Raw genomic sequence first — 13041 nt, 5'->3', positions numbered from 1 at the left:
GTCCATTTATGGCTTTGCCAAGATGTGTCCACCATTTGGTTGCGAGCAAACTCGTCCTCAAAGTTATCAAATCACTTTGACGCACTCCTCTTTCGGGAGAAAACATGGCTCCAGCGAGGCACTTGGTAGGACGCATCTTTTCGGGTCACCCTCCCAAAAGAGGAGTGTTTTAAAGAGATTTTTTGGGTCACCCTTTATTAAAACATGTTGAAAAAAAGCATATCGTATCAGTTGACTCATGAGCAAAATAATGTCCCACAGCACAGCACTGGTTGGACGAGCAATGTCATGTGAATATGTCCAGTTGACATGTCAGAAGTAATGGACATTTTCAATTGGCTACGGGTTCACCTGAATGGAAGAAGCTCCGTCCAACCCCTGGCCTGCGATCCAATCCAGATTAAGAACCATTGGCTTCTTCGTGAAATCTTATTTTTGGCATGTCGAGAAATGAGGCATAATAAGTACATGAAGAAAACTGCCAGCATTGAACTTTATTTCACAGTATGTTTCACAACTTCATGATGTTCTCCGGAAAGGATTCACTAGAAAACCTCGTCAACATTTGATTGACCTAAAACATGCACATATGGCTGTTTTTATGTTAAAGCATTGTTTTGTTGTTGGAACGGAAACAAAAGGAATGATGAACATAATGAAACAAGATAGATACATGGCCATGTATTCAAATCCCTTTTGAGTTCTTCTGACGTGAGACAAAATTACGGTCATCTCACACACGCGCGCACACACACACACACACGCGCGCACACACACACACACACACACACACACACACGCACACACACGCACACACACTCAGGGGAGAGCAGGCGTGATTGTGGCAGTGTTGAAAAAGTGAAAGCTGCTCATGGTGGGAAATACTTGTTGGTTTGGACCGTGGCCAGGCTCAAGGAAAGTGCATCAACAGTTTTTGTAATGACCATATTAACCTCACGGGTACTGGACACTTTGACAGCAGTTATTATTGAATGAAAAGGCAAGAATTAACGGTCCTTTTTTTGAAGCTTTCTATCCAAGCGGCGCAGCGATTTTCACTGCGATCTTCTGCAATGCGTCAAGTTTGACAGAAGCCAAATGAAGGTACAAATTCAACGGCGGAAATGAAACAACCACTGCGTATACAATACAAAATGATGACAACGTTTTGTATAAAAGATAAGTTTATACATATGTACGCACACGTGCCCACACTGTACAGTTCTTACTTGCGCGTGCGCCGTTCTAGTCTAATCGGCAGTACATTTGCACCTAAAAGCTAGCAACCACTCATTTGACGACAATGAGGTTAAAATCTTAGCGAAAGAACATAGATGGTTTGAAAGGAGAGTAAAAGAAGCGATTCTTATAAAACAACAAAATCCTTCATTAAACCGGTCTGGTGGGGTGAGGTTCAATTTGGATCGTTCATACAATAGCCTGCTCAGGCAAAACAGGTTAGGCAACTTTCGCAATGCTGATGAGGGTCGTTGGGGGTAATAGGCCAATCGTTAGTCAGGAATGTAGGAACAATCAGTGGGGCCACAGGGAGGGGTCCTCTGCCCCCCCAACCTGAGAGTAGGGACCTATCATAGCGGTGTCCGGCGCCACCAGGTCTGGACATTAGGGATATATAAATGGGGCCGATACGACCAGTCAGACTTTAGTTCGCTGACGAAGCCTCTTGGATAGGAGGCGAAACGTCCGAAACCTTCACTTTTGTACAGATGACGGCTGAAGAAACCTTCTCATCGACTCTTGAACAATGTTTTCAAAATGTTGAAAGTAGTCATGTACAGGGTGACCCAAAAAGAACATTTCAATTGTGGCTTTGATTAAAAAAGCTATTTATTTCAAATTCTAACCGCACGTTATTCAGTTGACGGAAGACCGTTCACCAGAGTTTCAGCGGCTTCGGTCCATTTTTAGTCCATTTATGGCTTTGCCAAGATGTGTCCACCATTTGGTTGCGAGCCTCAAAGTTATCAAATCACTTTGACGCACTCCTCTTTCGGGAGAAAACATGGCTCCAGCGAGGCACTTGGTAGGACGCATCTTTTCGGGTCACCCTCCCAAAAGAGGAGTGTTTTAAAGAGATTTTTTGGGTCACCCTTTATTAAAACATGTTGAAAAAAAGCATATCGTATCAGTTGACTCATGAGCAAAATAATGTCCCACAGCACAGCACTGGTTGGACGAGCAATGTCATGTGAATATGTGCAGTTGACATGTCAGAAGTAATGGACATTTTCAATTGGCTACGGGTTCACCTGAATGGAAGAAGCTCCGTCCAACCCCTGGCCTGCGATCCAATCCAGATTAAGAACCATTGGCTTCTTCGTGAAATCTTATTTTTGGCATGTCGAGAAATGAGGCATAATAAGTACATGAAGAAAACTGCCAGCATTGAACTTTATTTCACAGTATGTTTCACAACTTCATGATGTTCTCCGGAAAGGATTCACTAGAAAACCTCGTCAACATTTGATTGACCTAAAACATGCACATATGGCTGTTTTTATGTTAAAGCATTGTTTTGTTGTTGGAACGGAAACAAAAGGAATGATGAACATAATGAAACAAGATAGATACATGGCCATGTATTCAAATCCCTTTTGAGTTCTTCTGACGTGAGACAAAATTACGGTCATCTCACACACGCGCGCACACACACACACACACACGCGCACACACACACACACACACACACACACACACACGCACACACACGCACACACACGCACACACACTCAGGGGAGAGCAGGCGTGATTGTGGCAGTGTTGAAAAAGTGAAAGCTGCTCATGGTGGGAAATACTTGTTGGTTTGGACCGTGGCCAGGCTCAAGGAAAGTGCATCAACAGTTTTTGTAATGACCATATTAACCTCACGGGTACTGGACACTTTGACAGCAGTTATTATTGAAAGACAAGGCAAGAATTAACGGTCCTTTTTTTGAAGCTTTCTATCCAAGCGGCGCAGCGATTTTCACTGCGATCTTCTGCAATGCGTCAAGTTTGACAGAAGCCAAATGAAGGTACAAATTCAACGGCGGAAATGAAACAACCACTGCGTATACAATACAAAATGATGACAACGTTTTGTATAAAAGATAAGTTTATACATATGTACGCACACGTGCCCACACTGTACAGTTCTTACTTGCGCGTGCGCCGTTCTAGTCTAATTCCCACGAGCACATGTATGGATTTGGCCGCAGTCTCGTGGTGAAAGATGACAGCTCCCTCTTTTTTTCCCCCGTTTGTTAGTGTCGTTCCGAGAGGGGAGCAATCCAAACGCCGTCGTCCCGCGGAGGGAGACATTAGGTCGTAGGAGGCATCCCGCTTTTTTCTCCTCCCCTGGCCTTCTCTTTGCCGACGGCAGAGTTTGTGCCATTGACGCTGACCTTTGGAGCGGAGGCCCCCCGTTTGGATGAGAGAGCGTGTCGCTGCGTGTTGTCGGGCGCGGCGGTACCGTTCAAGTTCTGGACGGCGGACGAGAGGGTGTGAGGCGCGGGGCTGGCTTGCGTAGAAACTCGCGGCGTCTGAGCAGACGCGGGACTGTGAACTTTGTCGCTTTGCGAATCGCTCTCCGAGGTCGGGCTGGCGTCGACGCCGTCAGAGTGGCCCCGGACGGCAGACTGTAATGGCCTCCGACGCTTCCGTGTGGGTTTCACCAGGTACTGCAGGGGAATGGGTCCGGTCTGCGCACAAGGACACAACAGAGATTTGTCCGAGCTGCGAGCTCAGGTGATGTCAGAGGCTGAGCCGTGTTGCTGACGCCATTGGATGATCTATACAATACGTTGGAAGCAAATTTCTGCCGTTGGCTTCATCGCCATTTAGCGTGCTCCATTTATAATATAGCAAAGCTCTGCTTGTCTGTGACTGTAAAGTGTCCTTGAGAGCTTTGAAAGGCGCTTCATATGTCATGTATTATTATTATTAAGGCTCATTCACATGTCTGTAATGTATTCTTGCCCTTCCAAATGCCTCTTAAAGGACAAGCGACACCATTTTTTGGTTTCCTAACTGACATCTGAAAAACGTTTGATAGCATCGAAAATAGCCAAAACACACAGGCTGATAATTTAGTCAAATGCAAAACACCAAGAAAAATGACTTCAAGTGTCACAAAACTGCCACAAAATGAGCTCGAAATTGGGGAGACTCAGAAAGTCCCGCCCCCTTGGAGCCTTCTCTTTGATGTATTCATGGAGCTTGGACGTTTCGTCCTGGACAGTGGCTCTCACACTCACTAGTCCCCGGCCTCCTTCCTTACGGCTTGTGTACAGTCTCAGGGTGCTGGACTTGGGATGGAACACTCCGTGCATGGTGAGGAGTTTTTAAAAAAAGCTCATTAAAACAAAAAATATATATACAGTAAAGTCTCGTTATATCGATATTCAAGGGAGTCCGAAAAAATATCAATATAACCGGGACTATCGATATATCCGATATCGATATAACGAGACTTTACTGTATATCTATCTATCTATCCACTGTGAGAGTAATAAAGGTAAATCGAATCAAATAGCATCACTTTTCTTTTTGTCTCATTGAAGCAATTCAATCCCGCCCAGGCCTTAATTTCCTCCAAACAGGACAAAAGGGGACTCAATGAGAATGCATCGTTTTTGCACAGCAAATCTGACGGTCATCCACATGGCCATCGAAGGTTTTCTTCAGATTACAGCAGAGGCCCACAATTGAACCTTGCGTTACACCACAGGACAGCGTGCGAGAGCATAAATAGAACACAAAAGGTTCCGTCAGCCAAATAGGATCTAAACCACTCAGGTGCACTACCACTAATCCCCACGCGGTGCTGCAATCGAGCCAACCGTATGCTGCGGCCCACAGTATCACATGCGTCACTTAGATCCAACAAAACAATAATACGTTTCATTTCAAAACTCTCAAGGTCACTTTAGAATCACAAAATAGGGTTTTCTGTAGGTGAGCAGCGGCAGCCACATGGGCCAGCGTTCACTCAACCCGGAAGTAACTCAAATAGATAGCTAGCTAATAGATAGTCTCAAGTGTCATTCGGCAAGAATATGAGATTAAACATTCCCAACAGATCATCATCTTATAACCTGACTGAAATAGCTTGATGAAAACATTTCCAACGAATGTGCACCATATTTTCCATTAAAAGCAATAATAATAGTCGGCAGATTGGAGAGGGATCTGAAATGTGATCATAACCAGGTTTCTTCGGCAGGGATTGCGCGCCAACATGTTTAAAGTTAGGGGGCGAGACCAGACAACAACGTACAGTTGTAAACGGACAAAATGACCAATACTCGGGAGAAATGAGGAACAGTCAATGGGGGGAGGGGGGCATATCTGGCAAAGCGTGTCCTTGAACAGCATCGAGACTATTTAACGCCACCGAACAAGGGCCCCGAATGATGACAGCAATAATAGAACATGCAAAGATAAACATATTGTACCAACAAGTCGAATCATTTCATGACAAAATAATATAATAGGTAATGAATTGCTCCTCAACATGTTGCTTCAAATGGTACCGCCACGCTGGTGGCCTTAATGGACAGAGTGGCCCAAAAAGATGCGTACCCATGAACTTTGATTAAAAAGCTATTTATTTCAAATTCTAACCACCTATTATTCAGTTTATGGAAGACCATTCACCAGAGCTATTTCTGTCAATTCTTTAGTCCATTTATGGGTTTCCCAAGATGTCTTCCAAATGTCCACCATTTCGTGGCAAGCAAACCTGTACTCGTCTGACAAAGTTGTCAATCACTTTTACACACTCCTCTTTCGGGGGAAAACATGGCTGCAGTGAGGGACTCAGTAGGACGCATCTTTTCGGGTCACCCTCCCGGCGTTGACAAAAAAAATGACAAGGGGTCACAGTGTGCTACTAAAATACAAAGAGAGATGAAGAAACTTCACTCACCCGTCTCCATTCGTAGAAATAGGCAATATCCATTAGCGTGTAGTAGTCTTTCAGAGGTTCGTCCCCATACAACACCTCCACCTACGATCAATCACGTGACACAACATTAGCTGCATCACATTGCACCACATTGAGGAAAAAGTTGGACAGAATTGGAAAAATGGCGGCAAAGAGCTTTGCAATTATTAGTTTGATGCAGTTCACGAGTCTAAACAAAATTGCAATTGTGGAACTGATGGAATACGAGTTAAGCAGCAAATTCTGCCCATTTGGAGTCATTTCAGGGGGTGGCCACTTTGCCATTTGCGGCCAACTGAAAATGTTGCTCGGGGCTCAGGTAATAACCAATCAAGGCTCACCCGTTTTCTGAAGTCGAGTTGACATCAAATGGTCACCCCCTGAGATGGCTAATTTTAAAATGGATTTTGCTGCTACAAGCATAAGATGCATCTGAATACTGTCTTTAGATTGATGGAGGCGCATTATAATAATAATACATTTAATTTACAAGCGCCTGGACAATGGAGATAAGAGGATAGTCTTTCAGCTCATTTGGCTTTTACAATGGCGCAGATTGACTTAGTAAGTCATCCACACACATCCACAAAGAAAAACTTGGGAGTTGTTTAGCGCGACTGAAAACGGTCCTGTCAGGACTTTTGCTTTAAGTTTGCGTGTGTGTTCAAAGTCCCAATGACAAACAAATTCCACGTGAAGACAGGCTGCTGGATGTTTCAATGCTACTTAACAAGAAGACTGCCCTTTCACCAAGAGCAGGCCCGTTTTCAGAATTTAACTTTTCATCTTTGATGACTTTTACGGTGATTGGATGTTACGTGTGTGCTTACCCTGTAGTTGCTGGGTATATCCATTTTACTTCTGAGGAACTTGGCTAAGTGCAGGACGGACATGGCCGCTGGGCACTGCAGGAAGCGTTTACCGTTGGACTGAGAACAAAGAACAAATCCAGAGTGAGGACTCCACCCCCCAAAAAATAGACCAATCAACTTGATTGAGGCTCTGATCGCTATCCTTAAAGTGAAAGAAGGTTTTACCTTGTCTCCATCCATCTCTGCACGCTGCTTCTCATTCGGTCTGTAGGCAAATCAGTATTTTATTCATATGCATAATATAATATAACTAACACGCGTCAACCACGATAGAGATGCTAACTAAAGGTGAATGAATGCCTCTTATGGGGGAAACAATGATGTCAGCTTCAATCTGTATGATTTGATCTTTTCAACTTTTACTCGAGAGAGAATTGTCTTGCGCGCTCTGTAGCCTCAAACAAGACACCCAATTGGAATAGAACCTTTTCATGAATGGAAGATCTGATTGTTGCGCTAAACTCAACGATACTTTGAAATGACTTTGAAGTGACCGTCATCAAAATCTTGGCCCCTCCCACAGGCGGTGACTGATGGGCAGCACGAGAGAGCCGCTTTTCACAAGCCAGGAATGTAACAACACAGAGGTCCAAGATGGCGCCCGAGTCGGCAGCCGTCAGCAAGTGCTCTCGTGAGCCTTGCTTTTTGTTGTTGTTGTTGTTGTGTTTTCTTTTGTCGCTTTGTGTTGTTGTGCGTCGTGTGGAACGGATACGGATAGTTTTTCAGCCTTTTTGGCCACGACATTCATCAAGGAGGAGACTGTGCCGAGCGGATGCGCCTTTTGGGCAGCATGAATTGCCAGTACTGATTTTGAATGGGAGGAATGTCGGAGCCATTCGACTGCCATCGCTGGACACCAAAGGGGCCATTGTGCTTTTTTGCGCCTCTTATGGGCAGCATCTTCACACCTCCGTTTTGTTCAGTGGAAAGGTCGGTGCTGTTGGACAGTCTGCGGTTGGATGCATGCATGGCTTGAGGAACTCGCGATAAGAAAGGAGAGTCAGCGCATGCGTATGTGAAACTGTCGCGGCTTGGAATTGAAGCGGATTTACGTGGGATTTACGTGAGACAATCTCTTTTCGTCAATGTAGCATACAGCTGTGTGTTTGCTTATAACATTTAGCTTGTAGTAGACGTGCACATTCCACCATAACGACCCTGATCCACTGATGAAAAGGATACTTTGATCCTCTCCTCTTTCATCTAGAATTGCTTCATATCACAAAGAGGGTTCGCAAGTGCTGAAGAATGAATGCCTCTGTGTCTTTGTGTTGTCATATTATTTGTTATTTACTTTTTTTCTTCTTTTGACTTCAAGATGGCTCCCCGAGAGTGGCTGCCTTTCCAGCAGCTCCTGTATTTTGTTTTTCTACTTCTTTCTTTCCTTCCTTCCTTTCATAACTTTGCTACTGTGAAATGTCAATTTCTCCACTGCGAGACGAATAAAGGTACATCTAATCCAACCCAACAGAAGAAATTCAAATTCAATAGAAGAAATTCACTCTGCCGTAGCCTAGTTCTAATGTATGTTTCATCACACTTAAAGGACAAGCGACACCATTTTTTTGTTTCCTAAGTGACATCAGAAAAACGTTTGATAGCATCTAAAATAGCCAAAACACGCAGGCTGACATTTTGAGTCAAATGCAAAACACCAAGAAAAATGACTTCCAGTGTGCTAAAACTGCAACAAAGTCAGCTGCGAAATGTGGCTTTTCAGAAAGTCCCGCCCCCAGTTCGTGACGTCACGCCAAGACGTGCTGGAGAATCAAAACAATGGCTTCAGATTGGGAGAAGATGCTTTCTTGTTACTCATCCAGTTATGAATATGATTCAAATAGTTCTGAAGAGGAAAGCATAAATGTTTGCAATCGATTAAAGGAGTCCTCCCATATCAATTCGAGCCGTCAATGACAGCAATGTAGGACCCAGAAAATGCAGAAGATGGCGCCCAAGCGCCGTTGGAAATGGGCTGATTTGTCTGCTGGGAATTTGTGTCAGCGAATATCAAATAGTAGTCTTGGTGCAACACACAACGATTCACCATGGTGTTATTTATGTGTTTTCCTTCTAATTTCGCCATCAACACGGATCAACGCGAAGTTTTCAGACCAAACAAAGTACCGCAAAATGCATTGTGTGTCGCTTTGTCGGTCAGCGGCGTTCCAAACGTGACGTCACGTGGGGATCGTCATTAACTCGAAAACAAGACTTCCTGAATATTCAGCGCGAGTCTTAAAAGGTAAAATATAGCTAACTATATGCGATGGAATCTTTGTAAAATACGCTCAGTCGAAGTCATTTGAAGTGATTTGACACATTATGGACACAACTTGGCCGAGGCGTCGGTTGTCCTTTAATGATCATTTCTCAGGTCTTTCCCCTGGAAATATCGTTCCGTGGAGCGCAGACTTTTTAAAGTGATGCTAACGTTAGTCGTGCCATTCCAAAACCTTTACACTTTGCCTGTCGCCTTATTGTACTGATTTGGCTGTGAAGTAAACGTCCCCCATTATAAATGTCCCTGTTCGTGTGTCTGTCCACTCTGACTCATGGTCAGTGCAAATCTCAGAAGAAGAAAATCTCCCACAGTACCGATGACACCATCATGTTTCACTGTCCACTTTCACACAGGCTTGCCATTAAACTTAAGACGTACACAAGCGATTCATTCGGCGGTCCCTTTCATCCAGAACTTATTATGTGCACTTTCACTGAAGCGTGTCTCTGCATATTTAGCAAAGTCGTGCGGCTTGGCCGACCGACTGAGGTACCGCTATTTATACATCAACGTGTGGGCAACAATTACTTTCAAGCCAAATGTGTTTGGACAGCGAGTCAGTCTCAGGTGTTAAATGTCACACTACCTTAGACAAGGGGCCTAATAAGCAGTCACAATATAGTTTGTCCGTTTAAAATTGCATTTTAAAACACACGCAAAAGATCCACCAACTTGTTTCTCTCGTAGAACTGTATTGACAAACTGATGATTTCATCTTCCGCAATGTTAAACGTCTCCACCACTTCGCCTGGTTCCAGAACACGATTTTCCGAGTAGAAATCTCGCCTACGCTTCATCTCATCTGCAAAGACAGTGAAACGCAAGCAACTTGAGTGATGCCTTCAAGCCACTTTCTGGTCAATATCCAAGCTTGTGCCAAAGGTGCTTTCAAGGCACAAAAACGTGCCCGGTCTTACCTTTAAACAATCCGGGAACAAGCTTATATACTATGTCTTGTAGAGTTTTGTCCGCTCTAAATGAAGAAATATTTTGAAGATGAACAAATACCTTTGGTAAAAGATAGCAAATGCTTGCTTACCTGATGCTGAGTTGTGGACATGTCTTGTGAACCTGGACGTCGCATCGAGGGCAGAATTTGTTTGTCTCCAAAAAGGCAACGATGCACGTTTTACAAACTACAAAGGGGGACACAACATAGACCAACACTATTAATATATATGCAGGTCATATCCGATTTACGACCGGCGCCAGTTACGACCACCCGTACTTACGACCACGACCGGCAGACCTTTTTTTTTCTTTTAAGTCTACGGCTGCCACCGCGACAGCCAGCAACGCGACTGAGACAGATGATTTATTAAGCTACAACACAAAGCCCTGGTCCCAAAAAGAGGACCAGGGGAATCATCAAAAATAAAGAATACCAAAACCCGACAATGGCGAGAAGCAACTCACACGCGGTGGTTCAGAAACGGAACAATCCTGAAAGGATTATTGGATGTTTGTGTCGGACGAAGGTATCGAAAGTACAAATACAAGTTGACAGCATCCCGTTTTCGTACCCGCTGTCCTGAAGAAGGAAGTGCTGGAAGCGGGGAGGCGCGGCCCCGCCCCCAGCTGTCAATCCGAATGCGACAATCGGGAAGAGGGAGGGTTGTCCACCGACACCGAGGCGGAGCGGGTGGGATCGCCGGCGCGACGCAAACGCCGCGTCGGGCTCACGGTCGGCGCCGCCGCCTCTTTGAGACAGGTGACCTCTTCTGGCTTCTCCGTTAGCAGGGAGAGCCGTTTTTGAAAAGCTCGCATGCGTGGGAAGCCGTGCGTATTGGCTCAGCAGAAAGCGTGTGCGCCGACACAGTAATAGAGATCGATCATACGAAATATTAAATGACACTAAAAGTGATAAGATTTATACATGAACTGTCAACATTTTGGTATAGTCAATAGAAAACGTTGCTTACAAACAACAGATTGACATCGTATACTATCCTGTATCCGTTAAAGACACTTGTCTCATAAATGTGAACCAATCAAATAAAAAGCAGTGGAGCAGAAACTGAGTTGCCTTTTCGTGTCGCTGCTCCAAATGGCTCATTTCGCCCGATCGGTAATTTGGTAAAACTGCCTTTGTAACCAAAAATTCAAGTAGCAAATATTGTAATTTAAAGTGTTTGCAACAAAAATTGGGGCCTCAAGCAGGGACATGGTCATCATTTGTCTTTCAGCCAGTCAATGTACTGCATTTGACAAATAGCAGTTTCGTTTGACCTCACGCTTGCAAGTGGATTGTTTTATGTATGGAGTAATATAATGGATACTGTAATGGCAATATGCCCAATCGGGGATGGTACTTACAGGAGTGCAGGCATTCTACAATGGTTGTAGCATCAACCAAATATCCAGCACACAGCGGACAAGTGAGATGTGAATTCAGCTCTGTGATTTTAATCATGTTGGGCTGCATTTTGTCCATCTGGGGAGATCTACGAGAGGAAACAAACGGCAAATGGCTTAGCTTGCGTTTTATTCTTGAAAATCACACGCAGGTGGAGGTGGTGGCTCGTATGTTTCGTGGAACCGTGGAGCCGTACCCCGTCTCTTGCGAGCCTTTCGCACAGTGTCTGCAGCTCGTCCTCGGACCGAAAAGCGCCGACAAAGACATTCGATCGCCGCCACTAGCCAATATAACAGCAAATGAGATTGAAGCGACGAACGAAGCTTTGTCGGGGGTGAGACGTTCGTTGAGCTAATGCAGCCCGAGCGGTGGCGCACATCAGCCGACTATTGAATGGCTCCCGTGCGGGCCTCCTCTTAGGGCATCGGCTTCGCTGTTTGCCCAGAGCGCCAACAAAGAGGGAGCCCATTTGTGCCGAGTTCCGCCGTTCGAGCCACCGGCACGCCAGAACGCAACGGGCGAAAAATGGCAACGGCGAGAGGACGCGGGGTTTCCGAAAATCAAACCGGTACACAAAGCAGCCATCTTACATTCACTGACAGGGAAGGAGCTTGTATCGGGAGGCGAACAAGAGAGGCTCCAAATGTGACACCGTGCAGCGGGATTTCGCCGCGAGCGAATGAGCGGAAGCGTCGCCGCGTAGCCCCGCAAAAAAAACGTCTGCTGGACGAGCTTCGTTCGTACCTGGTTTGACATCGACGCTTCCTTGTCCCATCAGCGAGGAGCCACATACGGTCTTAGCACTTAGTTGCCATTTGCAGCAGCGCCAGAAAATGGCTTTTTTTTTTTTTTTTTTTTTTTTGGTCAGGCCCGTCAGAGGACTGCCCATTTTGTATCACGTGATATTATTTTGTCGCCCAGTTCACGGGGCGTGCGGGGTGGCCGCTCGACCGACTGCGAGCCTCTGTGGGCCGCGCTCTCGGTTTTCGATGAATGACCGACTGACTGATTGATTGATTGATTGATTGATTGAGGATTGCATTTACCTTTATTCGTCTCGCAGTGGAGACATTGACATTTCACAGCAGCAAAGTGATGAAAGCAATGGAAGTAGAAAAACAAAATACAGGAGCTGCTGGAAAGGCAGCCACTCTAGCGGCGCCGTCTTGAATCAAAAGAACTAACCCTAAATAACAAATAATATGACAACACAAAGACACAGAGTCATTCATTCTTCAGCACTTTCTGTACCCTCTTTGTGACATGAAGCAGTTCTAGACGAAAGAGGAGAGGATCAAAGCGTCATTTTCAGCAGTGGATCACGGACGTCACGCTGGAACGTGCACGTCAACTACAAGCTAAATGTTGAAAGCAAACACGAAGCTGTAGCATCCATTGACCAAAAGAGATTGTCTCACACCTCCTGTCCCGCGTGAATCCGCTTCAATTCCAAGCCGCGACAGTTCCACACACATCGGTTTGATTGGATTTCTTGTGCTGCGTAGTTGAATTATTACAATTAATCGCTCACCAGTTTGTTTGTAATCATGCATGCAGAACTACACAGGTAAAACTCAGAAAATTA

At 45.1% G+C, this 13041-nt stretch overlaps 1 protein-coding gene across 3 annotated transcripts; it reads right to left on the bottom strand.

Annotated features, from left to right (window-relative positions):
• Positions 1 to 2284: 2284 nt before the first annotated feature.
• LOC148892004 (polycomb complex protein BMI-1-A-like) lies at positions 2285 to 12360 on the bottom strand. Of its 3 annotated transcripts, none has more exons than XM_089005351.1 (9): positions 12190 to 12360; positions 11417 to 11534; positions 10140 to 10236; positions 10018 to 10073; positions 9773 to 9902; positions 6985 to 7024; positions 6778 to 6876; positions 5930 to 6010; positions 2285 to 3701 (listed from the first exon to the last, which is right to left on the bottom strand). In XM_089005351.1, the coding sequence occupies exons 1-9, from the start codon at positions 12343 to 12345 to the stop codon at positions 3321 to 3323; spliced, it is 1158 nt and encodes a 385-aa protein (XP_088861477.1). In that variant the 5' UTR covers positions 12346 to 12360; the 3' UTR covers positions 2285 to 3320. The 3 variants fall into 3 exon arrangements, with proteins under 3 accessions (XP_088861477.1, XP_088861474.1, XP_088861475.1); XM_089005348.1 differs by lacking the exon at positions 12190 to 12360 and adding an exon at positions 11653 to 12057 and having other exon boundaries at positions 2288 to 3701; positions 11417 to 11544; XM_089005349.1 differs by having other exon boundaries at positions 2289 to 3701; positions 11417 to 11544; positions 12201 to 12303.
• Positions 12361 to 13041: the final 681 nt, after the last annotated feature.

The sequence above is a fragment of the Hippocampus bargibanti genome, linkage group LG10 (assembly GCF_051943395.1).
Source record: "Hippocampus bargibanti isolate YZ-2025 linkage group LG10, ASM5194339v1, whole genome shotgun sequence".
In the NCBI taxonomy this organism is placed as follows: domain Eukaryota; kingdom Metazoa; phylum Chordata; class Actinopteri; order Syngnathiformes; family Syngnathidae; genus Hippocampus; species Hippocampus bargibanti.
Note: the sequence above shows the minus strand (reverse complement) of the source record. Positions and strands in the feature narration are given on the sequence as shown.